The sequence below is a fragment of the Pteronotus mesoamericanus genome, unplaced genomic scaffold (assembly GCF_021234165.1).
Source record: "Pteronotus mesoamericanus isolate MK-2021 breed Mesoamerican mustached bat unplaced genomic scaffold, CSHL_Meso_final contig_1242, whole genome shotgun sequence".
In the NCBI taxonomy this organism is placed as follows: domain Eukaryota; kingdom Metazoa; phylum Chordata; class Mammalia; order Chiroptera; family Mormoopidae; genus Pteronotus; species Pteronotus mesoamericanus.
The window spans coordinates 2,876,817-2,902,807 of record NW_026555053.1 but is presented as its reverse complement, the minus strand read 5'-3'; the positions used below and the strand labels follow the sequence as shown (position 1 = coordinate 2,902,807).

General features: G+C 44.7%; 1 protein-coding gene across 1 annotated transcript in view; it reads right to left on the bottom strand.

Annotated features, from left to right (window-relative positions):
- The window catches only part of IQGAP1 (IQ motif containing GTPase activating protein 1), a 68,756-nt gene extending 44,846 nt beyond the window's left edge, over nucleotides 1-23,910 (bottom strand). Inside the window, exons 1-2 of the mRNA XM_054589301.1 lie at nucleotides 23,753-23,910; nucleotides 21,856-21,955 (exon numbers count right to left, since the gene is read on the bottom strand). Coding sequence (XP_054445276.1) covers nucleotides 21,856-21,955; nucleotides 23,753-23,807 — 155 coding nt within the window. The 5' untranslated portion in view covers nucleotides 23,808-23,910. The remainder of the gene's footprint in view (nucleotides 1-21,855; nucleotides 21,956-23,752) is intronic.
- Between the last annotated feature and the right edge of the window lie 2,081 nt (nucleotides 23,911-25,991).

The window sequence follows — 25,991 nt, the reverse complement described above, 5'->3', positions numbered from 1 at the left end:
AACCTCTAATTTAAAATTATTCTACTCAGATTCGACCAGAGAATTTTGGGGTTATTTCTTAAACTGAATGATAATGAATGAAATTTTCCCTTCTGACATTTCTTTCAGGTAGAACTTAAATGCCGGAGGGAGGGAGGAAACAAATGAGTTTTCCAGAAGAAATACCATAGTAACTAAATGAGATTGCACTTTGTAACAGTTACAAAATCCAAACTACACTTCTGGAAGAGTCTAAAGACCAGAGGGAAACATGGTAAAGAGTGCAGGTCATTGGTAGGGAAAGTAGTTGTAGTCTCAGGACAAATCTCGTATAATAACCCCTCCGATATTTTACTGAGAAAAGGACAAGCAAACCGCTCTGGGCAAGCCTGGCTCTCAGGGCAAAGGCAGGCTTGTGACCTCATGAACAGGAACAAGCCTGGGACAGCTCTACTGTAAGTCAGCAACAGAGCTTTATGCAACAGCATGAAGAAAAAATTACTTCTCAAAATGAGGTGAACACACAGAGAAGACGATAAAGGAACAGCACAGTAAGAGATTTTGTCTTGAATCCCAGCCAGTCCCCGGGGTTGCGCAGCCCCCCGCCCCGGGATTACCCGGGTTAACACCCCAGTGGAAGGAGGGGCTCGCGACCTCCCCCACAGCCCCCATCTGCGCCTCCCGCCCCGAACGGCCATAAGCAGCCCTGACGAGGAGCTGCACGAGGACGTTTACTACAGGGAAGCGCAGCACCTTACACATCCCGCAAGCGTCGGGCCAGAAGAAAAGGCAGCTGTGGCGGAAGGGGCGCGCAGAGGCCAAGGGGCTGGAATAAGCCAGCAGGCAGGCCGTCCCGGCCAGGCCAGGGGTAACAGGTGCTGGGGAGGACGTAGAGAAGAGAACCCCTGTGCACCACTGGGGGCGGGTAAATTGGTGCAGCTACTATGATGGCAACGTGGAGGTCCTTCAAAAAATTAAAAATGGAAGTGCCGCGTGATCCCGCCGTTCCACTTCCAGGTATACACCCAAAGGAAAGGAAACGGAACCTGGATATCAAAGACAGGTCTGAACTGTCTGAACGAAGACATGTTCGTTGCAGCATTATTCACAACAGTCGAGATATGGAAACAACCCAACTGTCCCTCAACATATAAATGGATAAAGAAGACGTGGGGCGCACGCGCGCGCCTGTGTGTATAAAGAAATATTATTCAGTAGGAGAAAGAAGAAAGTCCTGCCACTAGGGCAAATATTGCATGGTGTCACTTACATGTGGAATCTTAAACACAGAGACACACACAAAGGAACAGTAGAAAAACCTCAACGATGTAAAACATGGTGACTACGGTGGAAAACACTATATTGTATAATTGAAATTTGCTGGGAGTATAACACAAATGTTCTCACCAAAATACATAAACATGTGAGATGATGGATATATTAATTAACTACATGGTTGTTTCACAATGTATATGTATAACCAATTGTGACAATGTATACTTAAAGTACCTTGCAATGCTGTGTGTTAATTATATCTCAAAGAAGCTGAAATAAAAAATAAAACAACTTATGCACAAAAGAAAAATTGTTAGCCAGCACAACTTTTCCCCAAGCCTCCTGTTTAACGCCATCTGAACAATTCTCACAGAGTCTCACGGTTGGAAAGCTCATTAACGCCTTCTCGTCCGCCCCACCGCCTCCCCTCCCCTCCCACCGCCCACCCGGCTCTCACTGTCACCGTGCCCAAAACACCGGTCACCCCATGGCACAGGCTCAGCACTGCCACTGCTGGCAGGTAAAGGGCGGGAGAAACGCTGGGGGGCGAAGACGGAGAAGTGGGCAGGCTGGGGGGCGCAAGGCTGGTCAGCAGGGCCATGGAGCCCTTCCTTCTCCCCAGCCGCGGGGACACTGCCGGGTTGTCAGTGGGGGATGGCCTGAGCCGGCCCGTTTCAGAACATCATTCTGACAACAATGTGGGGTTTGCACATTTTTCTTCAAGTGCAAACGTTTCTACAAGGACAAATATTTTAACAAATAAGTCACTTTAAAGAGAAGTCCTGAGGATACCCTGCCTAGTGGTGATGGGCCATCCGCACACCCGACCTGTGAGCAGGACTCAGCCACGGCCGCGCCGAAACTCACGCTTTTTACAGTAAGAGCATCTCTCGTAAGAGGAGAAGCAAATGGAGGGAAGAGATCTTAGCCCTTCCTCTCCCAACAATGGACAGAAACTTTCAACATTTTATCCTCCTCAATGGTTGCTTTTCCATACGAGCAACGCACACACACACATCTCTAACACCATGTGGCAGATATTAGGCTAAATAGTTGGCCTGAGTGATCTCACTTGACACTTACAAAACCCCCATAAGGTAAGCACTACAGGCTCCTAAAAGCAAAGTAACCTGTCCAAAAATACCCACCTTGTTTCCAAGTGGCTAAGCTCACTTTTGAACCCAAGTTGGTGTGACGCTATAGGCCCACTCCCGTGCGGCAACACGCTGCCTCCTTCAAAAACGGCGGCTGCCGCCGAGGGCGCCCCCGCGGACACAGGCGCGGCTCCGGGGCCGCCTCCCCGCAGCACCGCGCACCGCGGCGCGCCGCTCTCCCAGCGCCCAGGGAGAGGCGTGTGACATGCTAGCCCTGGCGAAGGGGACACAGCGTGAAAATGAGTGCTTCTCCTTCCACGTAATTCTTATTTATCTTTCATATTTAGACTGTTTTTTTATAAAGCTTCATTGTACACATATTTTAAATCAACCTACCAAAAGAAAACCTATTTACTCCGACAGCTACATATCCATTCAGGAAACACTTTTAATGGACCGTTCTGTGCGACACTTATTAAAGGTGCTGAACACCTGTCCCCACCTTTGCGGAGGTCGCCTTCTTGGAACAGAGATGCTTAACCAGATGGCCACAGTAGGAGATGATATCTGACCTTTGCAAGATAAATTGTATTCAGAGGTGAAAAATGGGAAAAGGAGGCAGTTGAGATAAAGGAAACAGCTTTTCAAAGGGCAAAAAGGCATGAGAACAAATGGCATGCTCCGGGGGTGACAAATCATTGTGCTGGAGGAGCCCGTGGGGATGTGTCCGGAGCTTCGCATTTCATCTGCAGGCAATGGGAACCATGCAAGTTTTCAAACAGAAGAGTAACCAGGACAACAGCATGGAAGAAGGATTCAAGAGGGAAATATTAGGCAACTATTTCAGGAATCTAGGTGAGATGATAAGGCCTTTAACTAGGGCAATGTTGGAAACAGAAAGAAAAACGATGACTAATCACAGAGAAAGAACCGTGCCCCTGCCTGCCTGTTGGATGGCGGGGAGGGGGCCAGCAGGCCCTGGGCAAGGGGAAGGCTTTACGGACAACTGGAGAAGAACAGAAAAAGCAAAGGTAGCTCCTGACCTCACATTTTGCTACTGACATGAAATATCAGATGCATTAGAGATTTAAAAAATAAAAAAAGAACAAAAGGAGGGAAAAAATATAGATGAATGGTTGTACAATCTTGAAATGGGAAATGCCTTTCCACACAAGGCTACAGAAGCAGAAATCATGACAGGAGAGGGGGAAAAACTGGCTACGCAAAAAGCAGTTAAACTTCTGTAAGGCAATTTTAAAAAGTAAATTAAAAGAAAAAGATAAAGAAAAAAATTAAATGGAAAGATAAACCAAGGGGAGGTGGATTTGTAATATATAACAAGGAACTAACAATTCCCTATAATATTTATAAAAAATATATATTTTACATGCTCAAAGTAAATAAAATAACAAATCTTTCCCTAGGATAAAAAAAAGGGTTAGAAACACAAAAAGGAAGTTCACGAAAGAATACAAATGGCCAATAATTACAGGAAAAAATTCTTAAACTCATTACTAATCAAGGTAAAGTAAAGTAACAATAACACCATTTTCAGCTATCAGACTGGCAGAAATAAAAAAGAATGATAGCAACCCAGTATTGTGCGATATGTGGGGAAAGTCCACATTCTCACACTGTTCCAGAAGAAAATCTGCCAACACGTACCCTCCATAGTAAACTTGCACAAACTTCTATAAAAGGAAAAAGGCTGCTTTATTTTTAAACGATGATTTGGTGACTTGTGGTTGGATGACTAAATAAAAGATGACGTCATTAAGCAAGGCTGGGGACACCAGGAAAAGCAGGCCAGAAAGACAATAAATTCATGCCTGAAACCCGCTCAGGCTGAAATGTCAACAGGCCTCCGGGCAGTGGCAGCCTGCGGGCAGCAGGGACTACAAGCCTGAAAAACTCAGGAGGCCAGGCTGGAAACCCAGGTATGACAAAAGGCACCACGAGAGTGCATGAGCTCACTAGAGAAGCAGGCTGTACAGAAACAAAAATGGTCAAGGACTGTGCCTCAGAACAGGACATTTCAGAGACAAATATTACAGAGAAAGAATAGTCGCTATAATAAGTAGAGTGAAAACCATGAGAGAACCACATGATGGCAATCAAGGAAGGAAAATGTTTCAGGAAGCTGGAAGAGGTCACCAACTTCAAATGTTGCAGAGAGATGGGTGGCAAAGAGAAAAGGATGTGGCAAATAACGAAGAATGTCACCCACGACCCCAGAAAGGGGAGTCTAAGTGCGGTGAGGGCGGAGGAGGCAGGTTACTGCAACCAGAAAAGTAAGTAGAAGTGGGGAACTAGAGACAGCAAATGGGGACTTCTTTTTCAAGAGGTTTAAAATGGAAAGAAAGGGTTAATCTGAGAAGATGGCGCCTCCTAGGGAAGGAGCGCCTGTCTCAGGACGTGTGTGTCTGTTTGTCTGCCTGTCTCTCTCTTCCTCCTTCTCTAATGACTGAAGAAGAGGCACTAACCTGCAGCGTCTTCTGCAAGAAAAGAACAAGTGAAGGAGGGAATGAAGGCACAACAGGCAGAGGACAAAAGGGAGCAGGGCTCTGCCGCCAGCTATGGAAGGAACATGCCCACTTCTTCCTTGAGAAAAGAGGGAAGGAAGTGAGAATGAGCAAGAATGACATTTACCTAACTAACCTCTCTGAACTTCAGTTTTCTGTCTGTAAAACGGGTTAGGGACAGCACCTATTTTCGTAAGATTGTCATAAAGTGAGCTAATGTACCCAAGCACTAGGAGGCTCTAAATAATGGCAGCGATGTATCTGTGTACATATTTGTGAGTATGTGTGTGAGAGAGCCAGATCGCAGGAATGAAACCTGCTTTTAGAGCCTGACACCCAGTAACTTGCGTAATAATACCTGTCTACCTTGTCCTACTGACGATATTTGTCAAAGGGAGACTATGTACGTGGCCCTACCCATTCCACCGCTCGGCAAGGCAGAGAGATGACTACTTGGAGGCCTCCACGGTAGTAAGCCTAAAACAAGCCCAGGCCAAGAGCGCAGGGAGAAAAGAACCAAGAGTGTGAATTAGGGTCTGTGAAGAGGAAACCCGTAGAACGAGTTCTGCAGAGCACATGACTCCGGCGGTTTCCCCGCGCTGTGCAATACAGAAGGGGAACCTGCCAATGCCGGAACTGACTACTCCAAACCACCGACATTCGGTTCCCCCAGGAACAGCCACTCTGCCGCCACACCCAGCTTGCGCAGCAAGTGCCCCCAGCTGCCAGGGCTGCTCGCTGCTGAAACCTCCCCCGAGTGGGGCCATCTTTCTCACAACCAGGATTCCACGGCGCCACGAATACATCGGAGCACCATGTGGGCACGGGAAACAGTCTGGCAATTTCAATAGTGTGGCAAGAGCAAGTCTGGCAAGAAAGGAATGTAGAGTATTCAAGACAGCATTCCTGCCGTATGAAGAGGGACGGGAATTAGAGCTGGTTCCCCAGAGAAAGTGGCACTGAGGCCTCAAAGGACTCTGCGTGCACGTGCTGTGTGTGTGAGGATCGAGGGGAACACATCCGAGGAAGGAGGATGTGCAGACCCTCTGAAGGACTTGAAACAGAAATGAAATGATGGAATCTGACTTATACAGTCACTCCAAGCAGTGCGGGCTAGGAGGGCCCGCAAGAGCTGAGAAGGCACTGAATGCGGCGATCCTGGCAAGAAAGGGTATGGGCTTTGCTTCCCAAGCCATGCAAGCAAATGAGAAATCTCATCTGATTTTTAAAGAAACTTCTGAGTATGAATTAAACCAATCTGATCAGCTATAGGAATAAGTGAGAGGCAGAAGGAAGCTCTTTTCTTAAGTAACTTATTTAACCTCTGTGTTTCTTGACACCTAACGCGGACCCATCCCTGAGCAAATCACTTAACTCTTTGAATCGGACACAGTACGCCAAGTCTACCTGCCAAAATTAAACATCTAATTGTTATACAGTCACAAAGAGGCCACTGGGATGACAGTTGTGCTGCTCGGCGAATTTACTAAAAACCATTAAGTTGTGTATTAAAAATGGGGGATTTCATAGCAAGTAAATTAGAGTTCAGTGGCGTTTTTAAAAAGTCCTTGGGCTAAGAGGTTAACCCCTCGCTCCCTGACCAAGCCTGTAGATGCGGAGCCTAGTGAAACATTGCCACGTTTGAGGCATCTCTACGTAAAAAGGCCTTCTAATCTCGAAGGACAGAAAAAGAGATCTTCAAACTGAGGTCAACCTCAATGATAATTGAAGTCTCAGCAGCTACAGCCTAATCACTGCTGGTTATGGGCAGCAGTCAAGAAAAAGAAAAAAAACCCACGTCCCAAGTCCTCCACAGGGAAGAAGACAGGTGCGTACCCTCTGCGAAAGCCACTCTGAGTCAGTGCCTCTGGCAGCTGCTAGAGCCCAGGGAACAGGGAGAGCCTGTGAAGCGAGTGTCATGTCAAAAACTTAACTTTCAGATCTAGTATTTGGTAAGAACATGCCGCGAGGAGGGGTGAGCTCTGACACTCACTGAGGACAGTCCTTGCCCTCGAAGGCTCACAGCGTATCAGGGAAAAGTATAAGGCACATATTGGAAAAAGCTATGACAAAGATACACAGGCCGTAGGAACCAGAGAGGAGCACCCGGCTCAGACCTGGGGTCAGGGCAGGGGACGAGGAAAGCTTCCTGGAAGAGGCGCTAACTGAATTTATTTTCCTAGAGAGGTAATATATTTACACAGGTGAAAATTTAAAAAGTATAAAAACCTACCCAGTTAAAGGGAAGAAAATTTCATGAAGTGAACAGACAAGAGTGTCATATGCTGCTGAGATTAAGAAAGAAGGTACTGAAAACTCTCCAGTGGATGCAGTAATTAGGTCACGGGTGAGCTGAGCAGGAGAAATTTCAGTGGGGAAAGGAGGGCCCATGAATCACTCCCACACGAGGGAAGGCAAAGAAGTGAAGGTGCAGGGAGTGGGGACAAGTTTTCCTTGAAAGAAAAAAGAAAGGACAATAAACACAGTAAGGTCTAGTATTAAGAGAATATATCCTGAATGGCTGAGCATGTTTATGAGCTAAGGAGAGAGAATCGGAAGAAAAAACTGCAAATTTTAGTTAAGAAACTAATCCTGGAACAGGGGCCCTCGGAGACAAGAAGGGAGAGTCCAGACCACAGACAGAAGATACTTTGCTATAGGGGAGGAGGTCAAGGTGGCCTTTATATTTAGTCATTTAATATTTAATCAAATATTAAATGAGCCGGGATAAATTTGTTAGACCAGAAAAAATGAGATAGCTTGTAGAGAACACAGAGTTCATCAAGCTGTAATATGGGAAGCCAGGGATGGAGATGCCCACTGAGAATCAAAATTTGGTTAAAAGTTTTGATCGGCCTCACCCATCTCTTTGACAATTCAAACATTACTTTCAAAAGTCACGTCTTCCATGCTCTACCACTGGAAATATTCTCTCCTTCCTCCAAACTTCCTGACCTTTGCTATGGCACTTTGTATCTCTCCCTCTCTCTCTCTCTCTCTCTTTTTAAGATTTTATTTATTTGTACCAAGTTTTCTATCTTTGTATCTCTTTACCTCTTAATACAGTTATTTAAATACAGAGGGGCGGAACCCTTTTCTGATTTATCTTGGAAGTGCTGGTGCTCTGCAAATAACGCTGAATGGCATGCTGTTCCTGGCCTGCACGATTCCCAAACAACAGAAGAAAGAGAAATTCCCCCAAGCTCGCAGCACCACCACGCCGACACCCTCTTCACCGCCACACGCCCCGCACTTTGTGCCAACTCAACTGCACAACATTCCTGAGCACCTACTTTGTGGAAGTAGTTGGATACCGAGAAGTAGAAAGAGACCATCTCGGCCCTGAAGGAACGCGAAAGAATAAGACAAACATCTGTGTAGCTAGGCTTTCCCTTCTCTCCCACACCTTTCCGCTTATCTTGCCAAACTCGGTCATAAAATAATCTTTCTTCATCTAAACTCTCACACTTTAACTGCAGCATTTCCTTAGCAACCATTTATTGCCTGTGACATTAGCTAGACCTTTCATCCTTTGATGCTGAGCAACTTTCCAAATGGTCATGCGCTGTCTGCCCAGTCAACCTGCAAGGACCCTAAGGTCGCACTTTGGCACCTTCTCCAGTTCCACCCGAAGGTCCTGAACAACAAAGGCGCTCAAAACTAGTTTTCACCTGTTTTATTTCATTGAAAGTGTTTTCTCCAACTTTTTTAGCCATGTCGGAAAAGAGAGAGAGAGAGGGAGAGGGGGAGAAGGAGCAATGGAAGCAATGGAATATCATCAAGCCATTCACAATACTTTTTAAGGGTAACACAGGAAATGAAAATAAGAATGTTTTAAGTAGCATGAGAAAGTACTTAGGTTAGAAGATAATCTTCCATTAACTGTTACACAGCCTATGCTTGAAAATCTGCAACATGGGTTTTTCCAAAGCAGGTTTTTGGGGAATTTTTTTTTTTTTTGTAGAAATTTCTTCCTGTTAAAGTTCTTCCTCATATTAAGCAGATCTCCACTGCCTAGCTCTGTTCCTCTGGTACCATATGATCAACTGAACCCCTCTTCCAGTTTCCAGGAATTTTTTAATAATGTAGGCACAATGTTAACAGTTGAATGAACTCTTATACAGGATGGCAGCTGGAACTGAGAGTCTATGTTTCTACATTCCTTCTAAATCTTGTTTCATATTACATAATCTCAGTTCTTTCAATTGCTCCACTTCCGCCAGAACGTACAGACCCTCTCGGTTCCCAGCACAGCACGCTCTGGTCCTGGAGCGGCAACCCAGTCGCCCAGTGGGCCGACGCCCGCTGGCGGGGAGTGGCCGCAGGTTCTATGCTGGAAGGACTCGACCTCCCCGCAGGGCCTGCAGCGGGTGTGAAGGAGTCCGGCCGCACACCTGCACCGCTGCATTTCTACCGGTGAGTGAACAAACATCTCAGATTTGCTTCATGTTCTTTTATGTTCCCACTAATGTTACTTCTTTATCAACTATCCCTCCAGCAACAAGCCAAGCTCAAGTTGGATCTACACACCATTGATGCATTTTTACATCCCACTAAAAATGTTTTATATGGAATATGTCCTAAAGAGCCTTTTTTGAATTAAAAACCTAGAAGCTTTTCCTATTGAGATGAAGTTCCTATAACATAAATTCGCCTTTTTTAACCATTTGAAAATATGACACTCAGTTGTTTTTAGTACGTTCACAATGATGTGCCACCAGCACGACGCTCTAACTCCAGAAAACCGTCGCCGCCCTAAAAGGAGCCCCACGCCCACTCGGCAGTCACTCCCCATCCAGCAGCTCTTTTTGAATATGGTTTATTCAGCTGGCGACAAATCTTAATTACATGACACTCTAGCCCACGTTTACCCAGCCTGTCTGCAGAAGTATCACAAGAACGTACTTTCAAAAGCCTTACTGAAATCTCGACATTGGATTTCGGCGTGTCTCCAATTCACCCATCTGGTGACCCGTCCGGGGGAAATGACGTTACTATGACAGGGCTTTGACAGGGAGTCCAGCTTCATGCCTCGGCGTCACTCCTGTTCTCATCAGTGCCCACAAGAAACTTGATAACATGCAACGCAATGTTGCCAGAGACTAGTTCACTGGGTTGGAATCTGTGATTATCTTCTGTTCCTTTTTGATAACAGATACGCCTGCACTCCCCCACTTTAAAAAAAAAAAAAAGTTCCTGTTCTTCACAATGCCTTTAACATCCTGCAACCTTTCAGCAATTATACCTATCTAATTAGTGCAATAATGGCTTTAATTAAAGCTCTACAAGCCAAGGACATGAGAGCTCAATGGCGAATGAAAAGAAACTATAGATAAAACATAAAACAGTTAAGACCTGACCATGAACATGTCCCAAATTCTATAGTCCCTGAAATCCATTATTCTGCCAGAGAACAGCGTTTCCCAAACCAGTATGCGCTGGAACACCAATCCTAAGAAAGATGATCTGGAAGAAATGAGTCGGACAGGAAATGATGTTGAGGAACATGGCTTACATTCTCCTCGTGCTCAGAGACTCAGAACTTACAGCCTATGATAAAGAATCTAAATAATCCACCAGTTAAACAATCTGTTTACCTCGATTTAATCCAGTATTTCTGAAACCTATTTGACTACTAAACCCTTTCTTCCTTGCAGTCAAGCACTCATTAATAGAATAAACCTCAAAAATAGTGACGGAGAAAGTCAGCCACACAGTTTTCAAATCCTAAACTGTACCCTCCCCTTTAACAAAAAGAATACGTTAGTTAGTACTGTTCATCTCTTCACAGTACACACATCAAAGTGGTTAATCTAAAACCAGTTCTCTCAATGCCAACTTCATTGTACATTATTGATCTTTGTAACATCACAATACATCTTGTTGGAAAGCACTCTGAAAAATTCTAGCCAATTTCTCTAAAAGGAAATTTAAGCCATATGTTTCAAAAATCTCTACAATTGAAACGGCCTTGCTCTGAAAAATAATTCAGGTCTCAACTGATAGACTATAGAGTATAGAAAACTCCAGGGCACATTCATAAGAGAGTCATTGCTAATGTTCAATGTTTAAGATGTTATCCAAGCCCTGGCTGGGTAGCTCAGTTGGTTGGAGTGTCATTCCGATCCATCAAGGTTGCAGGTTTGATCCCTGGTCAGGATACATACAAGAATCAACCAATGAATGCATAAGTGGAACAACAAATTGTTTCTCTCTCTCCAAAATCAATAAAAATAAATAAAGTATCCAAATATTATGTACAGGAAAAAATAAAGCAGAATCTCTATCTCATTCCTCACACCAACATAAATTCCAAATGGATCAATGGGTCAAATGTTAAAACTCTTTATATACTAAAAGCACTTGAAGAAAGTACAGGGAAATGTTTTTGTAAAATCTCATTATAGATAAGAACTCTCTAAAAGTAACATAAAGCCCAAAGGCTAAAAAGATAAAATGTTTTAAAATTCTAAACCATTTTGAATACTTTGAAAGTCAAAAGTTACAGAACAAACTGGGATAATTGTTTACCACACGTATGGCATCCAAAGGGTCAGTCTCCTCAATGCACAGAGACCTCTTACAAGTCAACAAGGAAAGACAAGTAACCTGCAGAAAATGAGCAAAGGATTCTGCCAAAACTGAAAGAAAAGGCAATACAGATGGCTTTTAATCATATGTAAAGATGCTCAGCTTTGCTCCCAATTAAATAACCTAGAAATAAAACCATAATAAAAAACTATTTTCACCTATTAAACTCACGATTAAAAGCAAGCACACAAACAAAAATCCCTGACACTCCAACTGGTGAAATTACGGGGAAAGCAGCCCTCATGCGTTATTGAGGGACTTGTCGACCGGCACAGCCTCCACAGGCTGCAAACTGGCAGCACGTACCAAAACAAAATGGACAGATTCCCTTTGACTTGGAAATTCCACTTTTAGAAATGTATCCTACAAGAACACTCTCAAGTGCAAGTACAAAGTTGCTAGCTACAACATGATACATAATAGCAAAAGCTGGGGGTGGGGAAATGTCCACTGAGAGGGATGCAAGTGTGAACAAATGGGGCACTATGAATGAGTTCTGACAGAGGCCGAATGCACTGTGCGCTATCAGCTCTAACAAGGAAATCAAAGTAACTTGTATACATCTGCACAGAGCAGCTCTGGCAGGACACAGGATCATTACGATGGCTGCATCTGGGGAAACCGGGTGGCGGGGAAGCAGGACTAAGGAGACAGGCTTCTTTCACAGCCTATCGTAGCGTAGCTTCTGCATTAAGTATCAGGTCCATGTAGCATCTATTTTTTTAAATGATTGCAAAGAAGTTTTCATTTAAAAAAATTAAGACTACATCAGTCTAAAAATATTTTTGTGGGAATTCTCAAGTTCTTAAAGAAAAAAACCCAAAGTCAAGCCATCGGCAAGAACTACTTTCCAAACTAGCAATGATTAAGAAGCACTGTCCAAGCTAATGACATAATTGAACAACACATCTTCAAGGCAGAAAAACGTTTTGTTATAATGGTCACGCACATAGCTAACTTTTGCTTCCCTACAGCTGTTTTAAAGGTCATCTGAGATGTTATTTGCAATAAAATGATCTATACTGCGAGATTTTCCAAGTTTTATTTTTATATAATATGCTATTTTTTAAAGATTTTTATTTATTTTTAAAGAGAGGGGAAGGCAGGGAGAAAGAGGGAGACAAACATCGATATGAGCAACATCCATCACTTGCCTCTTGCGTGCACCCTAACCTGGGGACAGAACTCGCAACTCAGGCATGTGCCCTGACCGGGAATCAAACCCGGGACCTTTCGCTTTGTGAGGCAACACCCAAGCACCTGAGCTACACTGGTCAGGGTTCATTTTCTACATTTAATAATCATTTTTTCTTTCTTATCTTTCTTATTCTTATGGAACATTTCATGAATTTGTGTGTCACGCGTGCACAGGGCCATGCTAACCTCTGCATCATTCCCATTTAGTGTATGTGCTGCCGAAGTGAGCATATTTTTTGTTTTTCTTTTTTTTTAACTTTTCTAATTTTGCCCCGTTCCCTCTTTTTATACTTCAGTTCCTTCTACTTCAGTTTTTAGGAACACTCTTTAATCCTATTCAAGGAAATACTTTTAGTTTTTTATGTTGCTAATTAATGATCCCTAGCAACAGATTGATACTTTCCACTTTACAGATCAATATCTATCAATCAGTGTTCTCTTCTACTACAAAAGTAACACAATTTATTTCTGAAAAATCGGAGTTCTCTCAGCCACCAAACGTCTGTCCTAAGAGAAGCCAAGCCCTGGGCTGGCAGCCGCCTCTCCGAGGCTCCCTTCTGCTTTTCGTTATGATTTCCAGTGAGTCAACAGGAAGGTATTCCGAGTAAAGAAGAAATAAAGGCCTTTAGACAGGACTTTCCTCCACCCACAACACCAAAAACTACAGTTCTCGCCAAATGATTCAAGGCAGTTTCCAATCCAATTTGCCACTCCTGTCTGCATGAGGTCATTATTAAAAAAAAAAAAAAAAAAATCAGCAATTGGGAAGAAGGAAAGCCTCTCTAAACTGAATCAAAAGCAGATACCAGATAATGAAAAAGAAAACCAACCTGGAACTCCCGCGCCTCCCCAGAGTCACTGTACATTACGGCATAACCTCTGCTGCACCCCCTTCCGCTTCCAGGGGGACCATCTGAGAGCAGGAGTTAGGTCAAAAAAGTTAAACGCACACATTTATCAGAGGCCAATTATCATGTTTCTAGACTCCTATAAAAATCACTTAACAGGTTTTTGCGTTTTATAGTATTTCTTATAAACATGGATGTGCAAATCTTTCACCAATCAACACGTACTGAACAGCTACGCAGGTAAAAGTCTCACTGGCTTCAGCTCTGCAGTGAGTAAAATGAAGTGTAAGACAGAGTCCAACAATCTACCCACAGACACAAACAAAAATACATGAAAATCGGAGACTTGCCTACATGCAGTCAAAAGTGACAGGTGAAGGGCTTGCAGAGGGTGACAGCACCAGGTGCTGGTGTCACCCAGGCCAGGGCCGGAATTCCACAGATAGCTGTCTGACCTGGAGACAAGCGATGCTAACACCTGTTTTCCCTTTTTGAAATAAAAATGCCTGTCCCACAGTAACGTGCGTAAACTACTGCATCATCATTCTGTGCAGTCACTGGTACTACTGCTGTCGTCATTGGTATTTTCAGAAGCGGCGCTGGGACTGACAGGGCTCGGGAATCCGCGCCAAGCCTGAGAGCTGGACCCACCAATGAATACTCGGCCCAGTCGAGCTCCCTGAGCTTTGCTTTCTATTCTGTTACATGTAGATGGGAATAAGCACCCCGCACACACACACTTCCAGAATAGCTCATTAGGCAATGCATATAAGGTGCTTAGCCCAGTGCCCAGAGAGTAAGTGCTCCATAAGCCACACCGACAATGACAGATGGGGACTGATGCAGGGGCAAATGGCAGGGTTGGGTTTTGGGGTTTGGAGGGGCTTTTTTGGCTTCCTTGCAGCTGTTGTAAAGGTACCTGAAGTACTAAGGTTTCTAAAATAAAATGCCTGCCCTGGCTGGTGTGGCTCAGTGATTGAGCTCCAGCCTGCAAACTGAGGGGTCACCAGTTCGGTTCTCAGTCAGGGCACACACTTGGGTTGCAGGCTGGGTCCCTGGTTGGGGGTGTGCAAGAGGCAACAGATCTATGTATCTCTTTCACATCAATGTTTCTCTCCCTCCCCTCCTCTTCCCTTTCCCTCTCTCTGAAAATAAATAAATAAAAATCTTTAAAATAAAATGCCTTCATGAAAAATAACAAATTAATTTTTCCCAACATATAAGTGTAAGCAAAAAATTTTTACAAACAACATTCAGGCTTAAGCAAGTAAACTCTTTAAAATAAACTATTAAGCAGTCCTTTCACTTATATGTGTTTAAGATTCTTTGATTCACATGTTGTAAAGGTACAGGTGTCAAGCAGATTACCAGGAGCTCTTCCAGAAGAAAAATCAAGAAGCAGAGTCCTGACTTGAGCAGGTAGGCTAGAGCACCTCTGCAGAAGCAGCACTTCACTGAGGTGGCTCAAGATAGTCTCTTGGTAACTAAGTCACAAAGTAAACAAACAGGCCCAGTACTATGAATCACTTCCCGATGCCTACCAGCACTTTCTTACAAATACTTCCTGTGAATGGGTTTACTTAGCAGCCCCAACTGGAAGCAACCAGAAGTTCATGGCTTAATACGACATGGCTTAAAATGTTCAACAGTTCCTCCTACCAACAGGTATCTCCAAAGTGCTTAACTGTAAAGCAGAAGGAATTTTGCAAAACCAGAGAAAGGTCACTATGCAAAGCCAGAAAATTAAGTTCCTAGAACATGCCAACTTAGGCCCTAAAATGTATTTTTTACTCTATTTTCTCATACATAATTGTTGCTGTGACCTCTAAGAACAAAAGGAATACATCTATGCCAAAGCATGTCAGATTAATGGTCCACTTAGCTGATCAGACTTTCCCAGTCTTGACGAGTAGTCAATTCATACCCTCAAGGTGACCAGGTAACACTGTTCCCTGGGGTCCCATCGACTTCAAGACTTAGTGACAATGTGAGGAATTGGTAAAGTATTAAACCCAGTTCTCTTGGCTACCAGCTCCTTTCTTTCCACCCGAAAAGGATCCTATATGTGTTACACTACTCTTCACGGACCATTTAATCTATTATCAAGAGTAGAGGGGGAAAAAGAGTTAATGGTCCAAAATGAAAATTGCAATAGGACAAAGCAACCAGCATTAACAGAACGAATGAAAAAAATCAAGATAGTAGAAAATTAAGTCAGTGAAACAGAAGATACTTGTGGAACATCTAGAATGCTGACTTAACTAAGATTAAAAAAAGCAAAATGAAGAACAGCCATAAAACAGGCTGTGCTGATCTGACCTAACAACAGGCATCCCAAAAACAGAACTAATGAATCAGAACCAATTAATTATTCAAGGTACGACAATTTCCTAGAACTAAAATACACACACAAAAACAGATAGTATATATATATAACTTGGGGAAACCTCAAGAAGTAAGAACTTTACAAGTTTCAAATCATGAAAAAGTATAAAAAGTGACTTGTCATGGAGCTAAAAACAAGCTGGCTTCATATGTTATTTCTCAAATAAGTATAAGAAAATGAAGTCATACACATTTTCTCCAGAAAAATGAAATGCAGTTCACCATAATAGAACAAAGAGTCTAGAAGTAGAACTAGATGTAACTGAACATCTGAGAAAGCAGACATCAACTGCTAATAGAGAGTAATAGAATTATTTTGAAATGATATTAGAATAATTTAGAAATACCATGAGAATTAAAGACTTAGATTCTTAAAAAAAATTAAATCACTAAATCAAGGAAAAGGTAACAGGATACAAAATTTCAAAATTTAGCAAGTCTTTACAGAAACTAAACTATTTAGACTTTGAATTTATAGAAGAAATTATAAACAGAAAGATTAACACTTAAACATCAATAAATTTAAAATTGTATCGTGAATACACAAATAAAATGGAAAATACTTATAGCAAATATGACTGAAAGATGATGTTTATTATTCTTTTCTTAAACTGAGGTATATTTGATATATAACATTATACTAGATTTATGGGTACAATATAATGATTCAATATTTGTTTATACTGCAAACTAATCACCACAATTAAGTCAAGTTAACATACATCCCCACACATGGTTACAAAGTAAAAAATTTTTTCTTGGGATGAGGACTTTTAAGATCTACTATCTTAGCAACTTTCAAATATGCAATACAGATGTTATTAACTGTGGGACATCCGTATTATAAGAGCACCCACGAAAGTTAACATCAAGGCACCAGAAGATAGACAACCATCCACAACTTGCATGCTAAAAGAAAACTGGTAAACAAATATGTGGGGAAATATTGAACCTTTCCAGCAATCAAAGCAATATAACATTAAATGGCAATAGATAAATTATAAACATTATGTACCCACTGAAAATAGTAATTAAGATGACACTATAGCAATTTTAAAAACCTGAATTTCTGATTACAACAATCTAAAAATCATGTATTTAGAGTTTTTCCCTTCCCTTAATTCCTTTTTTATTTACTATAAAATTCATAGTCATTGCGCAAAGCATTTTAAATGCACAGAAGGGCATTAAATGAAAAGGAACAGCTCTCTCACATCATCCACCCACATTGTCCTCCCCAGAGGTAGTCTCCCTTTGTGGTGTTTCCTTTTTACCCAAAAGCTTAAGTCTGAAGTGAAAATACTAGGGCTACCAACCTTCAGGACCTTGAAAGTGCCCAGAAAATTCCCCAGAAAAATTTAACATTTTGCCATCTTGATAGTTAATCAGCTTTTGCTCACAAAGACCCGGGTAAAGGACACATTTTTATTGAATGACTACTGTGTGTTAGACAGCGCGCCAGGCACTTAACCCTCACAGCCTCCTCAGATGCGCGGGTGGCCCCTCCGCAAAGGGCAAATCCAGACTCATTCCCTGAGGTACCGCAACTTGCAAAACCAGCCTCAGAACACACACCTGCCAAAACCGAAAGTCCTCATTCTTTTCACGTCACATACCGTTGGAGCCAAGTTCTTCAAAGACATTTAATGAGACTTTTTCAAGTTCTCTTTTACTTATTAGTATTATGAGATTATAGTCACAGGACTTTGTTTAGTAATAAAGATAGCTACTAACTAGCTGACTGCATAATATTTACCAGGTTACTGTCTGCATTTCTTAAATGTAAATTTTGCTGTCTCAGCTACAAAGGTAAAAAGCATTTGGTGGCCACACTAACCTCCTCCCATTTATAATATTGTTACTGTGTGGAAAGTGCTCTTAGTTTGAATCACTTTATAACAAATACACTTTTAAAGGCAGTCCACTTCTTCCCATGGAGCCTGTCCAAGGCACTTGCACTGAGTTTCAGAAAAGAGAATACAGGTTTTTATTTCCGTCACCATTTTAAGAGTTAAGAATAATCCCACCCCACACTTCCTCCCTTGATAATTATGAATACATGAATGCATCCAGCTGGTTGTCCCCATGTGCCACTAAGTAGTTAGTCACGTGCTCTGTAGCCCCTTGATCACACTGGGTCTCCCTAGGTGATTTAACTAGTTTTCTCATCTGTAAAAGAAGAATTTGAGTCACCTCCTAAAAATGACCCCCTCAATGTTTAAGTGATATTCTTCCACTGGAAAATTCTAGAAGCTGGTGGGCAAGCTTCCTAGTCCCCTCACCTAGCCATTTTATTTTCTTGCCTTTTCAATGTCTTTAGCTTCTGTTTTCAGGATCACAGTGGGCCAGCCTGGATCTGTTCAGATGTTACTGGAACTCTGATCCCACTTAGAGAAGAGATCTCAAGAGCCCATCCCGGAAAGTGCTCGATGCCAGCAGCAAGGACATATGCACAAAAGAGAATTTGTTCTTAAGACCTGATTTCTTTCCAAGATACTTTTTCAACTCTCCTAAACTACAGAAGGTAAAGTGCTTCTTTTTAGTGCTAAGCTCTTGGTAACACTGTGTAGTTTCTGAGAGTCTCTACCCAGTCACAGCCCTTCCTTTCCCTTCTAGGATATTGGGAAGGTAGGGAGTGCCCTGCCCCTGCGCCGGGGTTTGGAGACTGAGCAGGAAGAAGGTGGTCCTTGACAGGCTCAAAAAGCCATACCAGCCCGCCTCTGAAAGAATCCCACCTGGAAGAGTGCTGGAATTGACCTGCTTCCTGTGACCTTTAACCTAACTGAATTTAATCCCATTTCCAGGACTTGCTCTCCTTACCTTCAGGTTGCCCTACCTGAGAGGTTCTCTTCCTTGGTTTTTCTCATCCGATCTATTTTTGTCACCTGATCTATTTTTTTCTGATCTGTTCTTCCTGTGCAAGACCTGAATATCTACTATACCTCACATATTTAAATCTCACCTCCTTCACTTGAGTGAAAATAGTATTCATCTCTTTTACTCCTTAGCCAAAACAAATGTAAAGCCCAATTAGAATAGGCAAAAAGATAAAAACAAACCCATATTTAAGTATAAACAATTTAAGATGTATCCCTTTATAAAGTCCTTGATCTGCTCTGTAGCCCTTAGCAAAATGCCCTATATCCTCAGACGATATTTCATTAGAGCAGTAACTTATTTTCCACATTGAAGCTACTCTCCAAAAACTAAAGGAAAGCAGAAACTCTGTATTTTCTATTTCCCAACCACTGCCAGTGCACACATTTAAGGAATCACTCCTAAATTTTCCCAGTTAACTTTCTGGGGAAACACCACACCCACAACACACTCTCATGCCTCTACAGACTCTTACTTAACACAAACTGTCTCCACACATTCTTTCTCACTCTCTGCACACTCTCCTCTCTTCCCACTGAAGAGCTCTGTTACAGGTACAGGAGAAAACGGAGAGCCCTAGGAGACACAATGGGGCCACTGTACTGCAAGGTGGAGCTTTTGGTGGGAGGAGTAGCAGCCTTATAAATAGAACTAAAGAGGGGAACCTTTTCTCCCTTGGATCTCTCAGATCTTTCTTCCTGGCCTTGGAGCCGGTGTAAATTCCGGACCTTGAGCCTCCTCCAACAGGGGAGGGGCGGAGGTCAGAAGGAAACAGGATGGGGCTAATCCAAAAACGCAAATCGGGCTTGTGCTAGAGGGGAAAGAGGGCCCTAGCAGCTGCACAGAAGGAACAGCCCAGCTCTCCGGGGCAGGAGTCGCGACAGGAGCTGCAGCCCCAAGCTCATGCGGAAGAGCACGTGCTCCGTCTGCTGCGCACCTCAAACATGTCCTTGCGGGTGGCAGCGCTACAGGAGGTGAGCAGGAGGGATCCATCCAGTCCTCGTCCCTCACAGGACGTTCCTGGGCTCCTTTCCTGAACACTAACTCATTGAAAAACCTAAATAGGTGCTTCCGAAATTGATTTTCTAATCAAAACTTTAAACCAAAACATTACCACATTGAGATTTTATATGATCGCCTCAATAAAATAAAGCAAGCACATTTCCACAATGTCAGGCCAGCAGGCAGAGTATACCTGGGCAAATATGCCACTATCATGTCCCCCCTTACAATCAAAGCGTAAAAAATAAATACGATTACAAGTGTCTCACTGAGTTAGTCACCTCCTAAGTATGCAAAAACACCCAACTGAAAAACATCCCAGAGGATCATGGCCCCCTGGATGGGTTTTAAAGGAAATGGGCTACCTTCCCAGACTGAAAAAAACACCTGACAAATGAAATGCCTTGCAAGGGCAGTGACTGAAGAAGGAAATGGGGTTATAAAAGCATCATTCTATTCAGGCTCTAATACCCCAGCGCTGGAACGAGATGGTCGGACTAGATTAGAGGTGGCGGGGGTGGGGGAGGGATGTCAGCCCAGACACCCTCTGCAACGAGGGAAGGTCGCTGCAGAAACCCAGCATCAATACAGAGGCAGAACTGCTCTGGACAGGGAAGGAAGGTGAGCGGAGGCTCCCCCTGCGCGTCTCCCAGGCTTCACAGAGCACTAACTGGTCTCTCAGTCCAGCTGCAGCTTCCAAATTTCTTGACCTTCCAAGACTAGATCTAGTCCACAACTGAAGGAGCAAAGGACTTCATATTCTTGTTCAAGGGGCCGTGACAAACTTTGTATAAGAACCAACACCTTTTCTAATAACATATCCATCTGGTGTCTAACCTTCCATTTAGAAAAACAATTCTCTTCACCGAAATCATCACTAATCCCACCCCACCCCTCCCCCAGCCTCCTGGAAGGGCCTCAAGCTCAGGAAAGAAGTCTGGATGCAAGAGGACACACCATATGCACGTATGTGGTGGCCCCAGGGACAGGAAGAAGGGGAATGGGACCAGGGAGGGGCGCGAAGGGAACTCCACTTGTGTCTTTTTGAGAGGAAAGGGAAAGATCTGAAGGGCTTAAGTTCCTTCTGCAGTACACGGATGTTTGCTGTATTGTTCTTGGACTTTCCTGTAGCATTTTAATATTTTCGGAATTTTTTTCAAAACTTGTTTAATAGTAGTAACATTTAAAACATCCATGATTTTCATTAGACTATGGGTCACACATACCTTTCATTATCTCTTGCTGGTCTTTTCCACCAAAGCTCACTTATAGGATACCTGATCTGTAATTAAATACATCTGTCTACCCTGGGACATTCAGGAAAACAGAAGCAGAACAAAAGAAATGAACACGGATAGCATATCGACACTCAGAAGACCACAAGGTCTTGAAGCATCTGAAAAAGGAAAAGAGCAGCTATACACTCACAAGGAATGCATGCCCTGGCAGGTGTGGCCCAGCGGACTGAGCACCAGCCTGGGAACCCAGGGGTCACCCGTTTTGATTCCCCGTCAGGACACAGGCCTGGGTTGCGGGCTGGTCCCCAGTAGGGGGCTCATGAGAGGCAACCCCACACTGATGTTTCTTTCCCTTTCTTTCTCCCTTCCTGTCTCTCTAAAAATAAATAAATGAAATCTTAAAAAAAAATAAAAATAAAAAGGAATGCAGAGGATGCTGCTTTTGCTAAGCTGTCTTTGAATACTGCCAACTGGATGGACCTGTACCCATAGCACTACCAAGGAGAGAAGGAACCCAGTTCGTATATAAATTAAAACCAGTGAAGAGCCAGTGAAACATTAAAGGCAAGAACCCTAAAAATGCTATTTCTCCCCCAAAGCTGGTAGTACCCCAAACATGCACCATAGGCATAAAACAGAACACAAAGCTGGATGTTTTTCAGTACACCAAAAAGACCATCAGCGTTTCATGACAAAAGTGCCACCAAGGTTAAACCCTACCTATACTCATCCCTTCACATCGCCAGCCTCCCTCGGGCACACGCACAGCACACTCAGGGACCTTCATCCGTGTTCACACCAGTCAGCTCCCTTCACCCAAGCTTCTTGCCAGACGGCCAGTCGTTACCTCTTTGCTTCTTCCAAATGGCAAAGGTATTCGTAAGCCACGTTCTGACGTCTCCGTTCATCCATCTCCTCCGCAGTGAGTCTCTCATTGTCCAGGACAGCTAAAATATGAGAGAATGCGAACAAGAGAATCTGTAACCTTTCTGAGCAATACAAGAAAATGCCACATCATCAAATTCCTGCTTGTCACTTAAGAGTCAGGGTCACCTGTAGATGTGTGGCCAGCCAGGACGACAGGGACTTCCCTAAACAGGAATTAGGGGGTTTCAACTATACCCACCTTATCTTTTTTTCTTATTTTGAAGTATGATAACATGAATATGTACTATGTTAGCTTAACTTGAAAAATAATGACTGGAGATTGGAGGTCAAAACTGTCCTGGTCCACCTGCCAGACTCTTTCTAAATACATGGCTGATCATGCTGTTTCCCTCGTTTATCGATAACCCACGTCAGCAGTCCAGTCACGGAGAACAAAGTGGCAGCAATTGGGCTAAGTATTTTACGTGCATTCTCTCCCGGAAGCCCCATAACAATCATGAACATCACTCACATTTTACAGATGAGGACACTGAGGCAGGGCGATGGGAGCCCCGCGGCTAATAAGTGGTGGGGCCTGGATTCAAACCCAGGCGGCCCATCTCAAAAGGCTGTGGGCCTCACCTCGCCGCCATCTACCCGCTGCGTGGACACCCCGGAGCGGGAACAAATTCCTCACTCCTTGGGATGGCAGTCCGGGCCTTTCCCAATTTAGCACCAACGGCTTTTGGGAACTCGGCTCCCTCCCCCTGCCCTTCCCGGCCACCGCTGTGCACTCCACTCGCACCTCGCACCTCGCAGCGCCTTCCTACCATTCAGCACCTTCCTTGCCGCTCTCCTGGCTTCCAGTCACCTCTCCTGCCCCGTCAACCTTGACCCCACAGTTCAAGGCTCTGTTCCAAAGTCACTACTGTGGGTCCCCTCTCCCGACGCCTGTGCTCACCCACGCTGCTGTTTGTTCATGCCCAGTTGGTTCACGCATCTTTTATCTTCATTACACTTTACTATCATTGGGTTGTACACCTGCCTCTCTCTCTCTCTCTCTCTCTCTCTCTCTCTCTCTCTGTCTCTCTCTCTGATTCAAACGCTCTTGGAAGGCAGGGCCTGGCCTCACTCGCCTTTAATTTCACAAACCTGACACAGTGTCACACATGTAACTGTTGATGAGTGAAATTATCTTAAAAATAGAGCATTACTCCCAGAATATAAAATAAAACCGAAAACCTCAGGCAAAGGACTCTCCTTTGGCGAGCACTGACTATCCCGCTTGCAGTTCAATGACGTCCCAGGGGCAGCTACAGTAAATGAGGAAGTCAGACGGAGGGTTTTTTGTGTGTTTTTTGGGGTGTTTTTTTGTTTTTGTTTTTACTTCTGAAATCCTGACGAGGGAACTAGCCGGAGAGAGCTGAAGGGACTCGCCCGGGGCCGGCAGGTCTGGACCCAGGGTCTCCCTCGCCTGCACACAGGGCGGCAGCTCCCCTCCAAGAACGAGCAGAGCCCTCGCCTCCGGTCCCGGGACACGCCCTGCACGGTCCTCCTGCCACCTCACCCTAGGCCGTCCCCCTCAATCACGGTCGAGCTGGGCAGTGGGCGGCGCTGGGTGAGGCCCTCCAGCCTCAACGCCCCGGCTAAAGCGTGGAGACCTCCCGGGTCCCCCCGCCGCCTCGGAGACCGAGGGGCGCGGGCTGGGAGCCTCGCCGCCCGCCACCCCTCCCGCCCATCGCCCCGGCTCTTCCGGGTCCGCGCGGCCCACGGCCGCCCTGCCCCACCCGCCTGGTAGACCCCCTCCCGGGAAAACGGCGCCTGGGAAGCAGAGGACCCAGCCCCGAGACCCCCGCGCCGCAGAGCCCCGCACTCACAGCCATAGTGCGGCCGGGAAACGCTCAGTCCGTCAACCTCGTCCGTGGCGGACATGGCGGCTGAGCCCAGGTCTCTGCTGAGGAAGCGGTGAGACCTTAGAGGCGCGGGCGGCGGCGGTGCAGCTCCTGCAGAGAGCGCGGGCTGTCCTGTTCCCTGAGGTCCCGCCCCGCGCCGCCGGCCCCGCCCAGAGGCCCCGCCCCAGCGGCCGCACCCTGCTGTGCCGAAGGGAGCGGGCGGAAGGGGGCGGGGCCCGAGCAGGCCTGTCCCGCCCCTAGCCCCGCCCCAGCCTTCTAGGCGCCGACTGGAGGCGGAAGAAAGGAGGCGGAGCCAGTGGCCAGTCCGGCCGCGCACGGCTCGGCTGGCTAGGAAGGCCTGCCCCGCCCTAGAGCCTTAATCTCTCGCGCCGCCAGCTCATCCTTCCCTCCGACCAAAAGGCCGCCTCTGTCGGTGGCTTGAAATAAAACACGTGGGTTCCTCCCCCTACCTGCTGAGTAAAATTCTGCACCAAAGGGCTAAAGGAGGGCGCCCTTCGAAGTGGCCTAGTGTGTTCTTATTGGACACAAGCAGGACCCATACTGCCATCGGGGACCGCAAAGTCTGGCAGTCTCGCCTCGGTTCTCTCCTAGATTGGCCAGCAGCTGCCGGATTTGAACTGCTCGACCCTCCTAGTATTTCAGAAGTGGATGTTAAAGCAGGAGATGTGTTTGTCCAAACTTCTCCATCTTGGGTTCACTGCCGCTGATCTTTGCAAGTTCTTTTTAGGGGAGGCACTGCCCCTTACAAGGCTCTTCGCCCTGCACCTTGTACGCTGCCCTTAAAATAATTGGTATTCGACAGAATTCTGTCCTCAGCCCTGTTCCGCCTCTTTCTTTGTGCACTCTTTCTTAATTACTTCATTCACGCTCACCTTAAAGTGGTGAAGAGCCCTAAATACATCTCCAGACCAGACCCTCTGGAAGTCCCCACTCAATATTTTCAGCTGTGTAATGGGCATTTTCACCTATGCATTCTTGCATTCTTATTCCTAGGAGTATGCAGTTCTAACTGGTATTTAAATCAACATCCAATTGACTTTCAGATAGCTCACATAGCTTTATCTGGTGGTCACAAATTAAGTCATTCTTCATAACTGTAAGTAAATGTACAGAGTTTTTACTAGACTGTTTTGTATTTATTTTCTAATCTAAGCCTCATAATAAACCTACAAAGTAAGAGCCATTATTATCTCCAATTTACAGATGAGACAATGGAAAACTAAGTAACTCTGCTGAAGCCACACAGCCAAAGGCAGGGCGGGAACTCAAACCCAGGTCTGTCTAATGACAAAGCCCACCTATCTGGTCAATAACCACATTCAGAGAAATGGACATTAAGACTATATCTGACCACTTACCACTTCTTGCCTGTTAGAGGTGCAATGTTTTGTTTTGTTTTTAATTAATAGTATTGGCAAAGGGGTGAAAAATCAACCACTGCCATGTCTTGCCGTTGGGCTATAAATTGCCGCAGTCTTTCTAAAGTCCAATTTGGCATTACGTGGCTCCCCTCCAATCAAGGAATTCTACCTGTAGGAATAGATAATAACAAAATTATCTTTCATAGTGAAAAATATTGGTGATGACGATGCTCATTGGAGAGGTCTTGAATGCCTCTCGCTAGGTTTTTAAATCCGTGACGGCACCTCCACACAACGTGATGCTGTGCAGCCATAGCAGAGATGACGTGTGGTTCCGGTGAGGCACACTGGCTGCAAGGAATAGCGACCCTCTCATTTCACCTCTTAAGGAAAAAGGGCCAGAAGGGAGGCATTTATAATAGATATGTACGTGGACCCAGAGCAAGAAAAACCAGGAGTAATGGAAGATTGAAGGCATAGGATTTGTTTGTCCCGCTGTGCAGCTCTGCTTCCCCATGGGCCTGCTCTACCTTCCTTTCTTTGACAACCAGCTTCCTCCATTCTGCTTCTGCTCCCTCACAACTCTGGCTTCTATTTGTCTTGCCGTGGCCTTAATCCAAGGCCATGGCACCCTTACACCACCAGCTCCACTGTGAATGCTCTCAGTTGCCCAGTTCTGTAACATAATGTCATATGATTGACACAGCTTGTTTTTTCACCCCATGGGTATGTCTCTGACTCAGACACCAGCCTTGGATCAGATACCAATCCTTTAGCTCAATTAACTGTGGTCAGGAGATACAGCCAGTTAAGGACAAAAAGCTATGAGCTGGGCATTATAT